The 23807-nt window shown below is 45.4% G+C and overlaps 1 protein-coding gene across 1 annotated transcript; it reads right to left on the bottom strand.

Annotated features, from left to right (window-relative positions):
* Positions 1-8730: 8730 nt before the first annotated feature.
* Positions 8731-22167, bottom strand: LOC137527110 (gap junction beta-1 protein-like). The gene is made up of 2 exons (XM_068247510.1): positions 22051-22167; positions 8731-9994 (listed from the first exon to the last, which is right to left on the bottom strand). The coding sequence occupies exon 2, from the start codon at positions 9982-9984 to the stop codon at positions 9196-9198; it is 789 nt and encodes a 262-aa protein (XP_068103611.1). The 5' UTR covers positions 9985-9994; positions 22051-22167; the 3' UTR covers positions 8731-9195.
* Positions 22168-23807: the final 1640 nt, after the last annotated feature.

Genomic DNA, 23807 nt, shown 5'->3' with positions numbered 1-23807 from the left:
GGGACACTGGAAAGTTGCAATATACTATAGGGGGAAGGTACACTGGTAAGCTGCAATATACTACAGGGGGAGGGGACACTGGAAAGCAGCAATACACTACAGAGGGAGGCAGGGCCGGCCCTAGACTTTTTGCCGCCTGAGGCATAATTAGAAAAATCGCCCCCCCCCCCACCAGTCGTGGGTGGGTGGGGGGGGGCACCGAGCTGGAGGGGTAGCTGACAGAAAGGGGGTATTGGGCCTAGCGGTGGGGAGGGGGGGGTCGGACCCCCCCTCCCTCGCCTGGGTCCCCCGATCTGCGCTCCTCCTCCAGCATTAAGTAACCAGCGTGCATAAAGATGAAGAGGCAACGGATGGGGGAATCACTCACCTCTTCCGCGTTCCATCGTGCGCTCCACTAACGTCACTTCCTGCAAGGCCGTCCACTTACAATACAGTGGGCGGCATTGCCGGAAGTGACGTCAGTGGAGCACACGATGGAACGCGGAAGAGGTGAGTGATTCCCCCGCCCGTTGCCTCTTCATCTTTATGCACGCTGGTTACTTAACGCTGGAGGAGGAGCGCAGATCGGGGACCCAGGCGAGGGAGGGGGGGGGGTCTGACCCCCCTCCCCACCGCTAGGCCCAATACCCCCTTTCTGCCAGCTACCCTTCCAGCTCGGCGGGCGGCACCCAGCATCCACAGACAGGCGGGTGTCGCCCCCCCCCAGATCTGCCGCCTGAGGCAAATGTTTCACCCCGCCTCATGAGCGGGCCGGGCCTGGAGGGAGGGGACACTGGAAAGCTGCAATATACTACAGGGGGAGGGGACACTGGTAAGCTGCAATATACTACAGGGGGAGGGGACACTGGGAAGCTGCAATACACTACAGGGGGAGCGGACACTGGAAAGCTGCAATATACTGCAGGGGGAGGGGACACTGGAAAGTTGCAATACACTACAGTGGGAAGGGGACACTGGAAAGCTGCAATATACTACAGGGGGAGGGGACACTGGAAAGTTGCAATATACTACAGGGGGAAGGTGACACTGGAAAGCTGCAATATACTACAGGGGGAAGGCGACACTGGTAAGCTGCACTATACTACAGGGGGAGGGGACACTGGAAAGCTGCTGGAAGACCAAACACAGCGGCCTGTTGAAATTGTCCTATATAGCGGATGGCTGAAGGGGAGGGGCTGACATCAGATAGCATCTGTACAGAACTGCTTGTCACCAGAAATAATCAAAACAATAATTTGGGGTTTGCGAAAGTCTACTGAGTGAACATTCTGTGGCTTTAACCCTTGCTTGGGTGGCACTTTGGAGTCCATTATTCCTGTTATTTCTGTTAAACATTATTGCTGTTACTGTGACCCTGACACTCTGCTTATGAGAAAAGTCATCCATAACCAAATCTTCACTGGGAGATTGTTTTCTGAAATGTTAATCCTTTATCCACAGTCACTCTACTCTTATATCCTCAGTTCTATTTTTGTCTGAACGGATTCTTACAGTAAGAAGAACAGGACACTTGTCAAATGGTTTTCTGGGACACTGTCCTTTCATATTTAGTGAGTAACATGATAGATGAAGACTGTGTTTACAAGGCTAGATCCATACCAGCTTCAATGTCCTTGGTGCTACATGGAGATTTTTAGCATGGGGTCCCCTCACCAGTATAGATCCACAAACATACTTTTTGTCAAAACAGCAAAATCTGCTTCAGATTATACCTAATGACTAACTACAGTTTTCTAGCAAGCCTCTTGCTCGACTATGATAAACAACTGGATGTCACATGCACAAGCTTCGATATGAGACAGCAAAAGAATCATTATGCAAGAGTATGCAGCAATCTGAGGCATCTTTTACACTGCAAATCGCAATTCCGATTTGCGATTTTCTCTGGATGAAGAAGAAAAACGCAGGAAAAAATGCAGCGGGCAGGACTTTTTTTTATCATCTAAGGCATGGGTCCTCAAACTACGGCCCGCGGGCCAAATCCGGCCCCCCACATCAAAATGACCGGCCCGCCGCCCTGTGCTGCTCCAGCGCAATCAAAATATTGGTTTGCGTTTTCGCTTCCCCGTCACATCAGAGACCTGTGCTACATCTTCCTGTCCATCCGTCCCTCCCACCGCGCTGCGTCCAGCGTCCTCTGCAGTAAAGATAGCAGCCGCCACGGGTTGCCATGGTGACGTCCAAAGGGGCGGTGACGCGATGTGCCGTGCAGAGCTTATGCTTCCTCTCCTCCATGAAGTAGTGAGGGAAGGAGGCGCCAGCTCCGCACGGCACATCGCGTCACCGCTTATTTTGACGTCACTATGGCAACCCGTGGCTCATATCTTCACTGCAGAGTACAACGCTGAACACAGCGCGGGTAGAGGCGACATAAGGGGAGGTAGGGACGAGCAGATGTGCAGCACAGGTGTCTCTGAAGTGGGGGGCAGTTGCAGGCCAATCTCTTATTAAACATGTGGGAGAACAACGAATGGTTATCAGCACTAACATGTGATTTCCCCTAATGAGGCTGAGTCTCACTGCCTGCTCTGGACCAAGTTGAAGTGATGTTTATACACAGTAGGAGACAGGTGTCCTGCACTGCTGTTTTATTCGCATAGTTGTGCATACATCTTGAACTGCTTGCAACAGAAGAAAAGGGTGCACAAACCTGGTGGCATTCAGGAATTCAGTGCCCTGTACCCACCACACCACTGGCCACCAGGTTTGTGCACCATTATCTTCTGTTGCAAGCAGTTCAAGATGTATGCACAACTATGCAAATAAAACAGCAGTGCTGGACACCTGTCTCCTATGTTGTATTATCAATCTTTTCATATAGCTGGGGAAAAAACAAGATGGGTACTATGAAATGTTTTTTTTTCTTACCAAATGATAGATTCGGCCCAGTGGCATAGCTAAGGAGCTGTGGGCCCCGGTGTGAGTTTTAAAATGGGCCCCCCCAAGCACTCTATACCTAACAATTGATGCGGCGCACCAAAACCTGCCAATGGCAACTACAATGTCAGAGGTGCAAGAAGGGGATGGGGAACAGTTTGTTTACTACTATTCAAAGTATTTATAGAAGTGATTATTATGAGCACAGGACCAATAGAAAGCTAAAACTGTAGTTGAGGGTGGGCCCTTTGGTGCCCCTCTGGTCCAAGGGACCTGATGCGGTCGCAACCTTTGCAACCCCTATTGCTACGCTCCTGATTCGGCCCCCCAGCAGTTTGAGGGTCCGTGAACTGGCCCCCGGTTTAAAAAGTTTGAGGACCCCTGATCTAAGGTCTGAGTCGTTTGTAAAATTACATCAAAATCAGAATCAGATGTAATGTAAAAGAGCCTTGACATTGATTTCATTCAGTACCATAGACTCTACATAGTCACTGACTAGATCAGTAAAATAAGCTATCCCTGCTCAGGGGCGTTTTTAGGCATAGGCATTCCAGGCCACTGCCTGGAGTGCCATTTATTGGTCCTGAGGGGGTGCCATGCCTCTAATTAAGCTCCTCCCCATGAACTTATTAAAGCCCCCCCATGGAGCCATGCCCCCACAGGTGTTCGTGTCTCCTTCCGTCTCCTTTTGCCACATCTGCTCCCCTATGTGTCCCTCTGTCCCCGTGCCTCCTTCTGTCTCCCTTTGTGTTGTGCCTCCTTCTGTCCCCCATGTCACCTCTGCCCCCCCCCCCTTACATCCAGAGATGGATTAATATGAAATGGTGCCCTAGGCAAGCAACGACTTTGGGCCAACCCTTGATGGCCACCTAGCATTTTTTGGCATGATTTGTTGGCGGTTGGCATAAACCAGGCCCTAGACTCTCTCTATGCCCTAGGCACCTGCCTAAGTTGTCTTGTGGATGATCCAGCTGTGTGTGTGTCCCTCTGTGCCTCTTTCTGTCCCCCTTTTTGCCTCCCTCTGTCCCCTTGTCCCACTATCTGTTCCCACCCCCCTCCTGCTCTCCCCCAGTCCAGTGTGTAAAGGCAGCGTATAGCACAGCAAAAGCCATGCTCTAACTTCCCCTCAGCCTCAGGAGTCCAGTGCTATGCCGGTGACCATCTTTTATCTGCTCCCTCTAGTGCTAGCTGTCCTCGTGTAGCATTTAATCATGCTACATGCGGTAGGAGAGGCTGGGCACCGGGGTGAGTGGTAAGCAGACAGGCAGAAGCACAGCACTGGACTCCAGCGGAGAGGTGAGAACACAGCTTCTGCAACACTACACTCTGAATTTACACACTTAGCTGGGGGAGTGCAGGAAGTGGGTATGCAATGCAATGCAACAGGATCAGTGGGCTGTACAGTTTTATCTCCTATGCTTTGGTAAAGAGCAAGGCTATGTGCTCAAAATCTGCCACTTTGCTTGCCCTTCATTTAAATTGTAACTCTGCTTTAGAGGAGGAAAAACAGGTTTCTTAAGGTCCAGAATGTATACTGAAGAGATACACTGAAGTTTGGTTTTTTTTAGCAAAATCTGACACATCTTTGAAACTGTGGATAAAAGAGACCAGAAACTTGAAGTTCTGCCCACCGTTGTTTAAGGGGACAATTTGCCTAATTATTTTGTTAGGGCATAAACAATGACTAATCATGTTTGAAGGATACACTGCCTAATTATTTTGTTTGGTGGGACAGTCTGACAGATTATGTTGTTTGGAGAGACATTCTGCCTAATTATGTTGTTTGATGGATGCTCTAAGTATGTTGTTTGGGTGAACACTCTGTCTAATTATATCATTTGGTGGTACATGCTGCCTAATTATGATGTTTGGGGAGGGGGGCTGGCCCATAGTTATGTTGTTTGAAAGGGGAAATCTACATAAATATGTTGTTTGGTGGGATTGCCTAGTTACGTTGTTTGGAGGGACATTAATTAAATGAGTTGCTTGGGTGGGTCCCTCTGCCTAATTCTCTTGTTTAAGTGACGCACTGCCTAAATATGTTGTCTGGGGGGGCACTCTGCCCAATTAGGTTGTTTGAGGGGATTCTCTGGCTCTTTGTACTGTTTCAGAGAACACTGTGCCTGGTTCTGTGGATTGGGGGACACTATGCCTAATAATGTTGTTTGAGTTGACACTGCCTAATTACATTATGTGATAGGACATTCTGCCCAATTACCTTGTTAGGAGATACATCCTTTATGATGATGTTTGGGATAACACACTGCCTATTTATGGTACTTGGAGGGATTATCTGCCTAATGCTGGGTATACACGGCTCGATTTTGCCACTCGATTCTCCCACCTGATCGATTTCCCGCTCGATTCCGCAGGCGATTCTCTTATCTTATCTTCAGGAAGTACCTGTTAACATTATATTTCATAACCAGACATAAATATTTCAGTATTCAACTTTATTTTTCCAGAAGTATCAACTTCCTCTTGTATATGTTATATTAACTATCTTAGCGGTATGGACGAGCTCAGCTCGTCCATCACCGCCGATGGCTGCCGCTCAGGCCCTGCTGGGCCGATTTTGTTCAAATAAAGAGCAGCACACGCAGCCGGCACTTTGCCAGCCGCGTGTGCTGCCCGATCGCCGCCGCTCTGCGGCGATTCGCCGCGAGTAGCGGCGAAAGAGGGTCCCCCCAGCCGCCTGAGCCCAGCGTAGCCGGAAAAAAAGTTCCGGCCAGCGCTAAGGGCTGGATCGGAGGCGGCTGACGTCAGGACGTCGGCTGACGTCCATGACGTCACTCCGCTCGTCGCTATGGCGACGATCTAAACAAAACAAGGAAGGCCGCTCATTGCGGCCTTCCTTGTTTATTCTGGGCGCCGGAGGCGATCGGAAGAACGCCTCCGGAGCGCCCTCTAGTGGGCTTTCATGCAGCCAACTTTCAGTTGGCTGCATGAAATAGTTTTTTTTAAATTAAAAAAAAACCCTCCCGCAGCCGCCCTGGCGATCTTAATAGAACGCCAGGGTGGTTAAAAGGGACCCAAGGTGAGAGGGATATGAAGGCTGACATATTTATTTTTGTTTAAAACAATAACAGTTGCCTGGCAGTCCTGAAAAAAGCATGCGACTAATCTTGTCAGATTTTTGTCATAGACATGTGATCTGCAAGCTTGTTCAGGGTCTATGGCTAAAATTATTAGAGCTAGAGGATCAGCAGGACAGCCAGACAATATGAATAGTTTAACTCATTTAGGATGGTCAGGCTCTGGCCCCTTAAGGACCAGAGCCTTTTTTAAATTGTATTTTACTTCCTGATCATTGTGATTGATTTAAGGGGTCAGAGGTATGGAGCTGAGTTTTGTACCGGCGGGAACGTGCTATTACATCTAGTGCATGGAAGCTAGTGGCGTTAAAACTATGCCGCATCAGGCTTAAATGACACATCCGAGCAAATCAAAAATAAAAAAAATCCACTTACCAGGGGCTTACTCCAGCCCCTACCAGCCGTTCGGTGCCCTCGCTGCAGCTACGCTCACCGCTGGTGGTCCTGGGTCCCTTCCGGCGCAAAATTCCTACTGTGCCTGCGCGAGCGTCTCTCAGAGTCGCGCTGATGTCATCTGGATGGTACAGCGCAGGTGCAGAACTACTGCGCTTGCGCTGTACAGTCCAGATTACGTCAGCGCGACCAGTGAACCGCACGCTGGAGAGCAGAGGAAGCCAATGCGGAAGCCGACCAAGCAAGGGCGGCTTCTCCACTGGAGGGGACCGGGAGCCACCGGAGCTGCAGCAAGGGCACAGGACGGATGCCAGGGGCTGGAAGAAGCCCCAGGTAAGTGGATTTTTTATTTGCTCGGACGTTCACTTTAAGCAGCCACTTGTGCAGTGTAGTCAGTGGTGTATCTAGAGGGGTGCAAGCATGGCTTGTGCCATGGGCACCATGTATGGCCCTGTGCTGTGCTGCGCTGCCATGCCTGCCCCTGTGCTGCGCCGCCATGCCTGCCCCTGTGTCTCCCCGATGCTCAGACCTCAGATCATATTCATTTTGTTATCGAGGAAACATGGCTACTTAACTTAAGTATGCAGAGCGCACTTGGCTTAGTGTTAGAAAAGAAGACAGAGAGGGAATAAGAGGAGAGATTTCCAAAAAAAGTAGCTACAGTAATATCCCAAGCCAAAATACAGAGGCAACCATAGCACATGTAGGCGAGAAAGGATGCTATTCTTAGAGGGGAAGGGGGCTCTGACTGGGAGAGGGGAGTCACAATTTCAGTGTTTGCCATAGGCTCTATAATACCCAGATACACCCCTGGGTGTAGTTTTAATTACACACAGTCCCAACTCCAGATTGGGTTAAAATAGAATAAATATGTCAGCCATTATACGCCTCTCACCTCGGATTCCCTTTAAGGTGATCTGTACTGGACAAAACTCTATGCAATCACATAATTTGGCACCACCATAACCTGGACTGTACATTCACATACTGTATAACCTACAGTGCACATTCACATATCCAGTGCACAATATTGCTGCTGCAAAACTAAACTGCAGTGATGGATGCCTGATAACAGATAAGGGTGACAAGTGTAACAACTGTCAACAATATCATAAAGGGTGCTCAGATATGAGAAACACTTCAAGCATAAAACAAGCACAGAATCTGGCACATCCATTTATTAGTCATTAGAGAGAAGATAGCTCACAGTGGGACAGCAAATACAGAACACAGCCCACAAAGTTATTCTTTACAACTCCTTGAGCATAATGATCACATATATGGCCAAGTACATTGTACACATAGGAGTCAAAACCTCCAGAATTTATATTTATGTGTTCATTTTAGCTCCATGTGTGATCACTATGTATTATAGTAATATTTTGAAAAATAATATTATGGGCTGTATTATGCAAATACTGTTACATTGTTTACTTTCTGCCCTCTAATGAGTAATCTATAATAATAATTTTCCAGCCGGCCGCTGCATGTCTGTATGTCCTTCTGTCCCGCACATGCCCCTCCCACCCCGCCCTCCTCTGACTTACTGTGGCACCGTGTCCCACGCCCCAAACATCAACAAACACAAAGCTCCACCCCCCTATGAACGGCCACAGTGCTGATTGGAAGGCACATGCGCGTGTGGCGAGAGCAACGTCCAGAGAGATAGCGCATGCTCTCCTTCCCCACGCAGTGTAGCATGTTCCACCAGCTAGTATAGTATATTGAGTGACATCTGACTGTTGATAGAATTAGTGCCTTATAAATACTGGAAGTGGTGCCCAGGAACGCATACTGCTTGGCTGTGATGCACCCCCATTCAATGGTATCAATTGATGGTGCATCCAGTACATCAAATGCTGCCAGCTGACATATTTTTTCTTGTTAAAAGTGTTACTCGTTTCAAAGCAGTGTGAGGTGCTTGCTACCACCAGTATAAACAGTCTCTTTGGTCTTCCCAGCAGAACTATAAGGGGAGCACTTCTGGAGGGGAGGCATGGACTGTGGGGTCCCCAATGTTCCATTCCACTGCTTTCCAATACGGGAGTTTTAGGCACTGTGGGTGGGGCTTGTCATGTTGGCTGCACTGTCATGTGAGTGGTTTTATGAGAGGAGAGGGGCCACACTTGTTATATGATTCCTGGAAGGTGGGTTCCCTTTCTGTAGAGGTCACCACAGGGAACATGAGTGAACATTAGGGTGCCTTAATCAAAGTTTTGCTAGGAAGCTCCATGATTTGTAGCTTTCCAGGAATATCCTTCATCCTTCGCCAATGCGCTGCTTTAACCTGTTGAATGTAGAACAGGTGCTTGGAAAGGGCAAATCACATCTCACCAGCACCAGTCGATGAAAGATTGTAATTCAATTTTTTTAAGATTTCAAAAATTTAATGTGAAATTTTGAATCATGTAAATATTAAAACATTATAACAGTACAAATGCACCCATAATCCCTCCCTCTAATACTTCCCCTCCCTGCAAAAAAGAGACATTTCCTTGTCCCCAATGTTACTGAAAAATACTGCAGGAGACACCTGTGTGGGGTGATTCGCTGACAACAGGTGAGCACTTTGGACAACATAGAAAGGCCAGGAAGCTGGTGTCTGGTAATAAGGAAATCATAAGCACTGCCCACGTTATCTTTGCAGTTAAAACATATCACCCCACATCTAGTGCAAATATTGCCATTTAAATAACATGAGCTTGACCATAATGTTCATTTTATACTTTGTCTTGCACCAGCTAAGCTCGTAACTAACAGTTTCCTCTTCAGTCAGTTATTTGGCAACACCACAGTCCAATACGTTAGCTGTCAAGTCAATGTTTTGGTTCTAGGATGTGGAACAGTGTTGTTTTTCTTGTCCCCCTGGTGACCTTTTGAGACTATCTACTGTTAGTAATGTGTTCATTTCATTCTGCCGATGCTCCGAACCTCGAAATGAGTCATCACGTCTATGACTTTTATGGGAACAAGCTTTGCCAATGAGGAAGAAAACTTCAGCCACGTTGAGGAAGATGCAAATTCCAGAGGTAGAAAGCATGAACACAGTAAAGATGGTTTTCTCCGTGGGACGAGACACAAAACAGTCCACTGTGTTGGGGCAAGGGTAAGCATCGCATTTGACAAGACGTATCATGGCATAACCAGGGTAGATCACGTAAAAGATGTACATAAAGGCTGCTTCAAAGATGATTCTGAAGATGACACTTAGGGTGTATGTCCACCACAAGGTACCAGAAATTCTAATTTTTTGTTTCTTCACTTCTGCCAACTCTTTAGGGTCATCATGACCAGACAGTTTTAAAAGTTTCTTTTCTTGGTGCTGCAGATGAGCCACATGCATGGCCACAAGAAGAGCGGGTGTGGACACGATAATAAGCTGGAGGGCCCATAGTCGAATGTGAGAGATGGGGAAGAAGTGGTCATAACAAACACTGTTACATCCAGGCTGTTGTGTGTTGCAGGTAAATGCAGACTTCTCATCACCCCATACACTCTCTGCAGCCACCACCAGGACCATTATACGGAAGATAAATACCACTGAGAGCCATATACGCCCTATCCCAGTAGAGTAGCGGTTTACACCACTCAGAATGCCGTATAGTCCAGCCCAGTTCATTGTGGATCAGCTGTGTGGAGAGAAAAATATAGGTATGTAAATAGGTTAAAGGACCACACAATACCTGATATGAATAGCAAAGCATCTATTGTATCCATTGTGTTTGTATGCATATACACATAAACAAGTTCTTGAAAGGAACCTGAAATAAGAGGAACATTTTATTACCATATATATACCATATATAACGATGATAGTTGCCTGGCTGTCATGCTGAGCTTTTGGCTTTAGTTGTTTGTGATGTGATCTGCATGCCAGTCACTTTAAAGTATTAGAGAGAGTATCATAAAATAAGTCAGGCAACTGGTATTGTTTATTAGAGAAAGAAGATGACATCCTCTGTATTCCTCTTACTTCAGGTTCCCTTTAAAAAAAGAACCTAGGTTAAATGGACTTCAGCTCTAACTCATATGAAATCAGCAGATATGCAGGACACCTCTAACTACACAGAGGTTCTTGGTCCACAAATCTATATATATGAATATGAGCCCCAGAGCTGCATCTACCAATAGTGTGGAAACCCAAGAATGATGATGGCTTTGTCATGGGTCTTGAGTTCCCTTCATATCTATGGATATAGGTATTTACCAATCTCTGTGTTATTAGAGGTGTTATGTACAGTATATCTGTTGCCCTTATGCAAGTTTAGCTGGGGTCCCTTTAGCTTTCGCTCTGCAATTGTTTGCACTGCCCTGTGAACAGACCAGGATCACCCACAAGGTACATAGGCAGACGCCTAGAGATTGTTGGGTGCCAAGGGTCCTAACTGCCACCTCCTCTGATGCACCTACCCTCAGCAAAAAGGTCAGACGGCAAGCAAGATACCACACCTAGGGCCTCAGTGTAGCTTAATCCCTCTCTGTCTGTGAGCTCTTCACATGCTAGGAAGTTAACCAATTGAATACAATGTCTCTTTTTTATCTTAAAGAGGACCTCCATGGGATTTCATTTAATTGGGGTTTAAAAAACTGTAGCTTTTTATAATTTTATCATATATATTTTAAAATGGTAGCCTGTCAAAGTTTATAATGTTCCCCAAGCAGTCTGTCCAATCACCTCTCTAGTTTATTCCCTGGCAGTTAGACTTCTGTATTCAAATTCTTCGAAGATAGCTCTACAGACAACACAATAGGTGAAAAAGGAAAATATGTTTTCCAAGGGTGGTGACAAGTGAAAGTCATCTTACCTTCTAAATAATGACACAATAAGTATAAATACAATAAAGTTTAGTAATACATGACCCATTTCACCAGTTACCACCAGCTTATTCAGGTGCAAATCTTAAGCTTACCAGGTGCACTAAATTAATCTCTTGTCTTTAAAGTGTACCTGAGACAAGAGGGGAGAATATACATACCTGGGGCTTCCTCCATCCCCCTCCAGGTTTTTCGCTCCCTTACCATCTTCCTCTGCCTCCTGGTTCTTCTGCAGTTGGCCCTGAAGCTATTGTTGCTTGGAACGCGAAGAATCACTCGCGTTCCCAGCCTGTTGGGTCCTGACGGCGAAACCGGAAGTGGTCGCCACCGGGACCAGGAGGATCGGAGAGACACGTCGAGGGCACCGATCAGCTGCAGGGGGCTGAGGAAAGCCCCAGGTGAGTAGAACTCGTTTTTTTTTCCACTTAAGTGCCTCTTTAAAGAGAAACTCCTACCAAGAATTGAACTTTATCCCAATCAGTAGCTGATACCTCCTTTTACATGAGAAATCTATTCCTTTTCACAAACAGACCATCAGGGGGCGCTGTATGGCTGATATTGTGGTGAAACCCCTCCCACAAGAAACTCTGAGTACGTACTCTTGGCAGTTTCCTGTCTGTGAACCTTGCTGCATTGTGGGAGATAGCAGTTTACAGCTGTTTCCAACTGCTAAAAAAGCATGCAGCAGCTACATTACCTGCCAACAGTAAAAATGTCACCATGTAATAAATGTCAGAATGTAAATCAGGAATTTAAAAGATTTTACAATGGGCAAACACTGACTAAATCATTTATACATAATTATTGTAAAAATTAAGCACTTTTTATTACATTATTTTCACTGGAGTTCCTCTTTAAGTTAACCTCCTTGCCGGTCTAAAAAATCCGGCAAGGAGGCAGCGCCGCACTTTTTTTTTTTTTTAAATCATGTAGCGAGCCCAGGGCTCGCTACATGATAGCCGCTGAGCGGCGGCATCCCCCCACCCACTCCGATCGCCTTCGGCGATCAGAGTATGCAGGAAATCCCGTTGAGAACGGGATTTCCTGCAGGGCTTCCCCGGTCGCCATGGCGACTGGGCGGGATGACGTCACCAACGTCATGGACGTCGTGACGTCAGAGGGAATCCCGATCCGCCCCTTAGCGCTGCCTGGCACTGATTGGCCAGGCTGCGCAGGGGTCTGGGGCGGGGGGGGGGAGGGGCGGCTCGGCGCGGCGGGTAGCAGCGAATCGGCGGTGAACGGTGGCGATCGCGTACTACATGCAGCTAGCAAAGTGCTAGCTGCGTGTAGGAAAAAAAAATTATGCAAATCGGCCCAGCGGGGCCTGAGAAATCCTCCTGCGCAGGTTACCCCGAACTGAGTTCGGGATAACAGGCAAGGAGGTTAAGGAGTCAATACTTAAGTTAAGGATCAAATCCTTAGCTTAAGGAAATAAATATATACAGTGGATTGCAAAAGTATTCGGCCCCTTGAAGTTTTCCACATTTTGTCATATTACTGCCACAAACATGAATCAATTTTATTGGAATTTCACGTGAAAGACCAATACAAAGTGGTGTACACTTGAGAAGTGGAACGGAAATCATACATGATTCCAAACATTTTTTACAAATAAATAACTGCAAAGTGGGGTGTGCGTAATTATTCAGCCCCCTTTGGTCTGAGTGCAGTCAGTTGCCCATAGACATTGCCTGATGAGTGCTAATGACTAAATAGAGTGCACCTGTGTGTAATCTAATGTCAGTACAAATACAGCTGTTCTGTGATGGCCTCAGAGATTGTCTAAGAGAATATTGGGAGCAACAACACCATGAAGTCCAAATAACACAACAGACAGGTCAGGGATAAAGTTATTGAAAAATTTAAAGCAGGCTTAGGCTACAAAAAAGATTTACAAAGCCCTGAACATCCCACGGAGCACTGTTCAAGCGATTATTCAGAAATGGAAGGAGTATGGCACAACTGTAAACCTACCAAGACAAAGCCGTCCACCTAAACTCACAGGCCGAACAAGGAGAGTGTTGATCAGAAATGCAGTCAAGAGGCCCATGGTGACTGGATGAGCTGCAGAGATCTACAGCTCAGGTGGGGGAATCTGTTCATAGGATAACTATTAGTCATGCACTGCACAAAGTTGGCCTTTATGGAAGAGTGGCAAAAAGAAAGCCATTGTTAACAGAAAAGCATAAGAAGTCCCGTTTGCAGTTTGCCACAAGCCATGTGGGGGACACAGCAAACATGTGGAAGAAGGTGCTCTGGTCAGTTGAGACCAAAATGGAACTTTTTGGTCAAAATGCAAAATGCTATGTGTGGCGGAAAACTAACACTGCACATCACTCTGAACACACCATCCCCACCGTCAAATATGGTGGTGGCAGCATCATGCTCTGGGGTAGGGGGGGGGGGGGGGGGGCAGGGACTCCCTGCTGGTCAGAATTGATGGGAAGATGGATGGAGCCAAATACAAGGCAATCTTGGAAGAAAACCTCTTGGAGTCTGCAAAAGACTTGAGACTGAAGCAAAAGGTTCACCTTTAGGCAGGACAACGACCCTAAACATAAAGCCAGGGCAACAATGGAATGGTTTAAAACAAAACATATCCATGTGTTAGAATGTCCCAGTCAAAGTCTAGATCTAAATCCAATCGAGAATCTTTGGCAAGATCTGAAAACTGCTGTTCACAAACGCTGTTCATCTAATCTGACTGAGCTGAAGTTGTTTTGCAAAGAAGAATGGGCAAGGATTTCAGTCTCTAGATGTGCAAAGATGGTAGAGACATACCCTAAAAGACTGGCAGCTGTAATTGCAGCAAAAGGTGGTTCTACAAAGTATTGACTCAGGGGGCTGAATAATTACGCACACCCCACTTTGCAGTTATTTTTTTTTTTAATGTTTGGAATCATGTATGATTTTCGTTCCACTTCTCGCGTGTACACCACTTTGTATTGGTCTTTCACGTGAAATTCCAATAAAATTGATTCATGTTTGTGGCAGTAATATGACAAAATGTGGAAAACATCAAGGGGACCAAATACTTTTGCAAACCACTGTACATTAAGGATTAAATCCTAAATTTAAGCATAGGATGTTAATCCACAGAGATGAATGCAAGGAACAACAGCTCTAAACTGTTTGAGGAGGTATAACCTGGCCTCAGCTGTCATTAAGTGTAGTGTTACTAGAAATAAAGAGCAGGCATGCAGAGAGGGATGAATAGAGAGACATCAAGCGTATGTATACACAGACACACACACACACTCACTCACTCACTCACTCACTTTACTGTCTGGCTGCCATACACAGCATCATCCTACAGACTGTCTGTAATCTTCCTGAAAAAGGAGGCAGCAGTGCTTTTGTAAATAAAGAAGCACCTTTGAACCCCCCATGAGGAGATGGACTGGCCCAAAATTGGTCAGATATATCAGATTTTTTGCTAAGTGACGGTGACAAAGGAAAAGGTAATTTATAGTGCATTTTATTCTGGAAGAAATCTGCATTTTATATGTATGTATATTAAATTTTATATTTTTTTGCAATAGTTGTCCTTTAAAGGGGAACTGAAGAGAGAGGTATATGGAGGCTGTCATGTTTATTTCCTTTTAGACAATACCAGTTGCCTGGCAGCCCTGCTGATCCTCTGCCTCTAATACTATTAGCCATCGCCCCTGAACAAGCATGCAGCAGATCAGGTGTTTCAGTGGTTCAGACTTATAAGTCTGATCTGACAAGACTAGCTGCATGCTTGTTTCTGGTTTTAATCAGATACTACTGCAGAGAAATAGACCAGCAGGGCTGCCAGGCAACTGGTATTGATTAAAAGGAAATAAACAGGACAGCCTCCATATACCTCTCTCTTCAGTTCCCCTTTAAGGACTGGGGTGATGACATAACACTCTGACTGTGAAAACCTGCAACCAAATGTTAATTAGGCAAGCTTCCTTAGTAAATTAACACTTAAAATACCCATGGATGTGTGGTGGTAAGTTTTCACTAGTGGTATTATCACTAGCATGATCTTAGTGAATTGTGGCCATTGCTTCTCATAGCTGACACAGCTGGGAGTTATACCAAGGTTATTTAAACTTATTAGACAATGCAAAGCCTGTACAAGGCTAGAACATATTGATCTTTAAAGCCTTTAGTAAGAAAGAGTAAACAAAAGATATAACTTTTAGTTAATGTATCAATGGATTTCTTCTTTAAAGTGAAACATCAGATAAAGTTTTTTGACTTTGCAATACTATGGGGAGCTGGAGCCTCTGAGATAAAGTCTTACTTCTTTAACAATGTGTAACCTCTGATATCATCTTAGTATTAGCAGCCTTTCACTCACAGTGCTGTCACCGTGTCATTTGTAAGAAGTGATATAAGACATTTTCACACTCATAAGCACAGATACATTATACATACACATAGCTCCTACACACTAGAGACACAGCACTCTGTATACAGTCAGACAGACATACCACACTCTGTATACCAGCCATTGAGTTCCGAGGACCCCTGGGGTTCCATGACAATCCCTCAGGGGTTCCTGCATTTTGCCACTTCTGTGGGACAAAATAGTCCCACTTCCCCCTTTTATCATTGGACAAAATAGTTCCACTGCATCATTGATGTGACAGGCGGATTGATTTAATCTGCGGTGCATCACCATGTCCTCTTACTGGCTGGTTTTCGCACCTGGTTTGAAAAGTACACATTAATTACACTGGAAACAAACAGTGGGGTGTTAGCAGGTGGGTTCCCGCTGAAAAACGGAGTAAGTAACGGCTGTTTTGCATCAGCAGGATGCTTGTTCACCAACTTATAAAGGGGTGGAGTCACCTGCATTATAACATGTTGCATAACTCCGCCCAGTGAAAAAATGCTGTCATAGAGACAAAGGGCTTGATTCACAAAAGAGTGCTAACTTAGTTAGCCCCTAAGCATGCCTAGTTTCGCAAAGTCTCGCGCGTAAAGTTATTGTGCGCAAAACGTTGCATCCGGTGCAATGAAGACGCCGCACCAGGTGCACCGAAAACGTTGCACCGGGTTCGCCTGAAATGTCGCACAGTGCGCTGTTTCGGGCGCACCCGGTGCAAAGTTTTCATCACACTCGGTGCGACGTTTCGCAGGCAGCTCTAAACTTTGCGATCAATAAAAGCTTTAGGCTTGCTAACTGCTTAGCACTGTAGTTAGCACGCCCAAAGCTTTTAGGCATGCTAACTGAGTTAGCACCCTTTTGTGAATCGAGCCCAAAGTTTTTAAGTGTATGGGTCCCTAAGGGGTTCATAAGCGTGAAGGCGAACTAGGTTTGCGTAACTCAAATAGTGAAGGTGCATATTCTGCAAACACAAGTCATTCACTTAATTTAACCTTCCACTAAAGAGAGCAAGATGACAGAACAGACCTATGGAGCAGAAATTGGTAAAGAGGGTGATAAAGGAAAAACATAACACACTCCCATTGGTAGCAGGAAATTTGGGCACCTGTTCGTGTCAGAAGTTTGGCCATAGGCGCCTATATGTATAGCAGCTATAGTTAGGCATCCAGGGGAGGCTGGTTAAGGTTAGGCATGGGGGGGGAGAGATTTAAGGTTAGAATTGGGGTTGTTAAGGTTAGGCATGGAGGGAGGACGGTTAAGGTTAGACGTGGAGGGGGGTTAAAGTCAGGCACGGAGGGGGGGGGGGGGGGGTTAAGATTAGGCATTCTAGAGGGAGGGTTCTGTGTGATAATAGGGTTAGGTTTTGCTGTAGTAAAATATCTGTAACATTTACAGATCTTTTTCTAATGAAAAATACCACTGTTAAATAGAAGAATATTGGTAAAATACTGATATTCTACTATCAGCTACTCCTGGGTGCCCAAATTTCCCTGCGCCTCTATTTCATGTACGCATCTTATCCTCCTCCCTTAAAGCAACATTCAGCTCCTTGTTTAGAGTCAATACAAAACAGACTGACAGGCATTACAATTATACATTCATAACAGAGGTGGACACCCTGATTAAATAGTAATAACGGGGAGAAGCTCCCACCACATGGGACATTAGTTGCAAAACAGAGAGGCGCCAGAAAGGGTAGTGTGCTGACTATCTTGCTCTGTGCATTGAAGTTGTAACTCATCTCTACCTGCAAAGCGGTAATCTTATAACAGTATACCACCAACAAGGTGGAGTTAAAGAGGGATGCTACTGATGCAGAATCCAGTGTACTTAAAGGGATACTGTAGGGGGGTCAGGGGAAAATGAGCTGAACTTACCCGGGGCTTCTAATGGTCCCCCGCAGACATCCTGTGTTGGCGCAGCCACTCCCTAATGCTCCGGCCCCGCCTCCGGTTCACTTCTGGAATTTCTGACTTTAAAGTCAGAAAACCACTGCGCCTGCGTTGCCGTGTCCTCGCTCCCGCTGATGTCACCAGGAGTGTACTGCACAGACACAGACCATACTGGGCCTGCGCTGTGCGCTTTTGATGACATCAGCGGGATCGAGGACACGGCAACGCAGGCGCAGTGGTTTTCTGACTTTAAAGTCAGAAATTCCAGAAGTGAACCGGAGGCGGGGCCGGAGCATCGGTGAGTGGCTGCGTGGGCACAGGATGTCTGTGGGAGACCATTAGAAGCCCCGGGTAAGTTCAGCTCATTTTCCCCCGACCCCCCTACAGTATCCCTTTAAAGCAAATCAAGGCAAAATATGAGTGAAAAAACTGATACTTTACCTATGAAGAAGGGACCCTCTGGATCCTCCTGAGGCTTCCTGTGTCTTCACCCCCACCACCTCTCTTCTGGTCAATAGGCATGCTCCCCTTCTTGTATGAGCGTGACCATACTGTGCAGCAGTATAGAGCCGCTTATGTACAAGGCGTAGGTGCAGTATGGCCACGGTCATGCAAGAAGGGGAGCATGACCATGAGAACATGTCTGACAACTCTTGTCAGATATTTACATGGAGTCTTTGCATGATAAGAGTGGGGCAAGGAGGACACAGGATCCCTATGGAATATCCATAGGCTTCCCTCTACCTTCACTTATATTTCACCTCAGGTACACTTTAACCTGCCCCAAGTGCCAAAGACTATTAATTTCCCTGGTGGTGACCATTATAAGAAACAATGGAAGTATGTGGAAGTATGATTAGGACTCTGAAGGGGTATTGTCTAAAATACCCAAGCTCAAAAGGTTCAAACACACCTAGGATTATTGTTGTCTGAAAGGCTCAATCCTAAACATTTTGGAACAATTGTTGTAGTGATATACTGCTTTCTCTGTGCCAAGCACTTCAGCAGTGCGCAGAGCTGGAAAATCCTCTGCCAGTTGTGACTGTTTCCCTTCTCCTATCTTCATGGGACAAAATGTGCTGCTCAGCAGGGACTTCAGCTGCATGTCTGTGAATGAACTGTCACCTGAAATGATCATGGGGACATTTATCCAGAGTGTGCACATAATTTTAAATTATAAGCAACAATTTTTTTTTTGATGCCTCATGGACATGAAAACATGCCTTTGGCTTAAAATGTTCCCTCATTGTGTAAAATTCATGCATTGATTGCTGTCTGTATTCTAATGTGAAAGACTCCCTAACTTCCTCTTGCCTAAGACACCACAGAAAGTCAAGGGAAATGTTACCACACCAGTTTCCCCAATTTATCCCAAGTTAAAAAAAAAAAGTTTTGCAATGATGTGCTAAAAACAAGCTGCAATAATCCTGTCATAAGTATTCATTTTTACATTTCCTAAATGTGTTACTTTACTAGTGACTGTCCCTTCTGCATGACCTTAAACCACACCAATTGCACTGGTCAGTCTGTAACCCAGTAATAGTTCCCTGCAGATTATTCTGTTAAAAAGTCTAACTTCAGGAATGTATTTAGTTCAGGATAGTGCTGAAAGTGGTTGAACTTTCTTCTGGGTTTCCTCCTTTGTCTGCGATCCCTGTTTTTTCACTTTTCTCCCTGTGACCTCAATGGCATTAATATGAGCCTTGGTGGTCCTAGGGACAGTAAATGAGGGCAGCTACTATAAAAGCTTTCTGCCCCACTCTCCAGAAAATGTTATCTATTCCTCTCCCCCTTGCTGGACAGAATTCACTTCCTGTCACATGGGGACAGACAAACATAGCTCCCAACTGTTCCTCTTTTGGAGGGACAGTCCCTCTTTGGCGGCCCTGTCCCTCTTTCTCTCTCATTTGTCCCTCTTTCAGGACTTTGTCCCTCTTTCTATGTAAATATATATATATTTCTCCACTAAAAATGTGTTTGATTGACTCTAAACTTTGTTGCCATCCTTTAAATTGATATATTACTAATTTTAAAATGTTACTATGAAGGAAAATGACCCAGGATAGAAAGGACCGGTGGGGTTTGAATTATAAAACATATTTTTCTTATGAAATCTTTATGGTAAGTGGGACTAGGGGTGTGACAGGGGCGTAAACAGGGGTGTGGCAGGGGCGTGGCTTAAGTGTCTGTAAAAGTTGGGAGGTATGGAGAAATATAAAAACCCAAAGAAGCTTTTTCAAACCTTTCCACATTGTTCAAAACTGATATTTTTATGTGTTGGACGTCAAGGTTAAAATTAGATCCTTTTTTTAAATTAAATCTCTTTCACCAATCTGATTTAGTTTGTATACTGAATCCAGAGTTCCCCAACCCTGTCCTCAAGGCCCACCAACAGTGCATGTTTTGCAGAAAACCACAAACATTCACAGGTGAGGTAATTAGTGTCTCAGCAGAGCTGATTAACTACCTCTCTGGATTTCTACAAAACATGCACTGTTGGTGGGCCCTGAGGACAGGGTTGGGGAACACTACTGTATGCCACAGCCCATCATGGCAAAAAAATAAAAATAAAGTAATTGCAAATTACAGTGAAAACTAAAAAATGCAGCAACAACTGCTACTTCATGAATTATTTGATATAATACCAGCTAACAAATGCCACAAAGTAAAAAGTATGTGAGGATAATCATAATAATAAAATTAACACACACACACGCACGCACGCACACACTGTCACTCACACACACACACACGTCAATACACAACTTAGCAAGTCTCTCTTCCAAAATACCTTTCTTAGTACTGCTGACCAAAGCTTTTCTGTATTCAGTTCCACAATTTGTAGCCGGAGTCTTCAGCCATAATAGAGAGAATATGTGATCTGCAGCCCCCTCTGCCTCCAACTAAATTCCACACACAGGCATATTAGTCTGCAATGCATTATGACTGGCTGAAAATGCCACAGTGTGTGCACTGACTAAAGCTTCCAGGGCATTGTTTGCTATATGAATAAGAAGGTGGTTTCGTTTAGCCTTTTGACTAGAAAATGCTGTTTTTGTTGAACTTCCACTCCCTACAACGGCTCCCAGGCTTCCTCCCGCCATGCTGCGTGGAATGAAGACTCGCAGGTTTATAATATTGTGAAATGTGTTAAATGTCACCAGGAGAAAGCAAGGCTAGTATTGTCAGAAGAGTGACCCGATCATTTCAGAAATACAGAGCGGCAAAGATGTTAGTGAATTATAATCAGATGATACAACCAGTTATTAAGCACTTTGATAACCATCAGTTAAAGTACAAATCCCTGACTAAAAATGATGCCATAAATTGTATAATTCTTATTCACAGCCAGTGGCGTAGGTAAGAGGCCGTGGGCCCCAGTGCAAGTTTGGCATTGGGGCCCCCCAAGCATGCTATAGATAACAATTGATACGACACACCAAAACCAATCAAGGACAACCACAGTGTCAGAGGGGCAAGAAGGGGATGGGGAACAGTGTGTTAAAGATCACTACTATTGAAAGCATATTTAGAAGTGAATGTTATCAGCACAGGACCAATAGAGACCTAATACTGTGGTTGAGGGGTGGGCCCCATGGGGCCCCACTAACCCAGGGGCCCAATGCGGTCGCTACCTCTGCACCCCCTATTGCTACGTCACTGTTCACAGCTGTCTACAATCAGTTATTGGAGTCTCAGCATTCAGGAAACGTTCATTATTTGATGAACAACTATCGATCACTAAGTTTAGCACTTGTCTGATGCTCCCTTGATATCTACCTGTGGTTCCTCCACTGCCTTGTACAGTACTGGCTATAGGGTAGATTCTTCTAGTTACCTTCTCTTCCTCCACAGTCTCTGTGCTCTCCAGCCTTCCCTTGTCTCTTGTCGGATGTCTGTTTCTGAGATTTGTTTTTTTAAGTTTGATTTTAGTATTTTTCACATTCCCTTTCTCTGACAGTCTTCTTATTGTCCCCAGGTTGCCGTCTCACCTTCAGGCATTCATTCTTTGTGTCTCAGACCTCCCCTCAATGTTACACTCCCTTTGACTCAGCAGTTTCCAAAACTCACCTTTTCTAGGCACACTTTCAGCTCTGTGTCGCAAGACAAGCTGTTCCCAACCGCCTGTCACATTTTCTCCAACTCTCTCTCTCCCCCTGTCACATTGCCTTTCTTCTTTGACAGCACACAATGCCTTCATTCTAGCTTTCAGTAACATGTACCATTCACTCTGCTCAGACTTCCGCCCACCGGACAGTCACAATGCGTCTTTTTCCCCTGATGGGACAAGAGAATCATATTCTAATTAGCTCCCTCCTTACATCCCTTTTATTGCTGGATCAGTCCTATGCTGTCTTTCAATGCCACATGAGCTCTTGTGCCCATTCCCCCCTTCCCCATTTCCATTCTCATCCACCTTCATTGGATGGAGATGACTTCCAGAGCGGATGTCATGCAAGGAAGCTGGCATAAATACCAAATGCTCGTGACACTGGTTGCAGTTACATCTCCACATTAGCATTCCTATACAGAACACACACTATGCCTGCTTTGCAGCCTCAATTCATCACCAGAAAACACAGAATTCAAAGATGTCCATTTTTCTTACCTGAATTAGTGGTGCTCCAGTGGATACACACCAGGACAGGGAGCAGTGCAGGAACAGCTGGATACCTGACACTCTGTGCAAGCCAACAGCACTGAGGCACAGACAAAATCCTCTGACACTGCATTTCTTTCCTGGACCTTTATACCCTTGGCTGTTAATTAATCCAGCCCATAGGGGTACACACTGCTATCTGATCTGTGTGTACACAGCATGATAGAAAAATACAGGCGTGACTTATGTGTCACCCACTGCTATCAACATGGGCTACAAAACAGTATTAGCACTGATCATATCTGATCTGATTTCTGGCATTTTCTTACATCAGCATAGCCATAGCCATGATCGACAAACCTTCATGCACCACCAATTATGGTGAGAAGGAAATGGAAGCACGCCACAATGTGGGACTGTAATCAACAAAGTAAAATCATCCCGCTACCAACTAAAGTTATGCCAGAAATCACAACTTGTGAACTTAGTAGCCTTCATAGCCTTCATTTATTCACTGGTAAATATTTATGAGTCATTGTCTGTTTCCGGATGAAAGTTGGCTCCTATTTAACATATCAGGTGTTTTTAAAACAGGTTCAAGAAGATTATCACGATTCCTTATCGGCATGATTATGGAGCTGTCTGGGGTTCAGTGCTGTGAGTAGATTCAGAAAGCTACCAAGTGCCATTAGCAGCATCAAGACAACCAAATAATAGGATCTTTGAAATGCTTAATTTGGATTGTCTAATTCCCATTTTCCATCAAAATTTGAACTTTGGATGGAAAAATGGAAGAAACTACTCATAAAAATCACTGGTCTTCCCCACGTCTGAGCTACAGCATATAATAAATACTGGTGGCAATTGCAGGGGGATGTGTCTGGAAAAGTGGTTGATAGTGTGTACTTATGTCTTAGATGTCTCTCCTCTGTCCTGCCATTTGGATTTTGGATCTGGCGGTCTTCCTGAGAGAGGTGCTCAGGTGAGAAATAAAAAGCTCATTCGCTCAGTCTAATGCTGGATACACATGTTGCGTTTTGCTGCGCGATTCGCGGGATCGATTCCATCGATTCGATTATTTCCAACATGTTTGATCGTGTTTCGATGGATACAGCCGTCGATTTTGCTTATAAGTATGCAAAATCGACGGCTGTATCCATCGAAACACGATAAAATATGTTGGAAATAATCGAATCGATGGAATCGATCCTGCGAATCGCGCGGCAAAACGCAACGTGTGTATCCAGCATAAGCCAGTCCTACTCTGGACAGGATATGGTTGTGTATGACTGGCAAACAAAAGCTATCTGGGACTGGCTTGTGTTCGTAAGTTTTCTTGGGGACAAAAAGTAGGCTTGTTCCCTGTTGAGAGGATACTCATCTTTAACCACTTGAGGACCTCAGTGTTAAACCCCCCTAAAGACCGGGCCACTGCAGCTTTAAAACCTCACTGCAGGGCCGCACAACTCAGCACACAAGTGATTCCCCCCCCCCCCCCCCACACACACACACCACCACTTTTCTCCCCACCAACAGAGCTTTCTGTTGGTGGGGTCTGATCGCTCCCAGGTTGTTTATTTTATTTTTTTATAAATATTTATTCATTTAATTAAATTCCCACCCAGCGGCAGCCTATGACAGCGATCGGCTGTCATAGGCTTCAGCCTAGGACAGCGGAACACTCCTGTCTCCCCCAGGGGGACAGCCATGTCACATGGCTGTCCCCAGTACAGCACTGCCATGGATCGAAGTGCTGTACAGACCTA

This window comes from Hyperolius riggenbachi, chromosome 8 (genome assembly GCF_040937935.1).
Source record: "Hyperolius riggenbachi isolate aHypRig1 chromosome 8, aHypRig1.pri, whole genome shotgun sequence".
NCBI classification, from domain to species: Eukaryota; Metazoa; Chordata; class Amphibia; order Anura; family Hyperoliidae; genus Hyperolius; species Hyperolius riggenbachi.
This window is presented reverse-complemented; position numbering and strand designations above follow the sequence as displayed.

Coding starts and splice junctions, on each gene's coding strand:
- LOC137527110 (XM_068247510.1), bottom strand. CDS start 9,984: ATGAACTGGGCTGGACTATACGGCATTCTGAGTGGTGTAAACCGCTAC.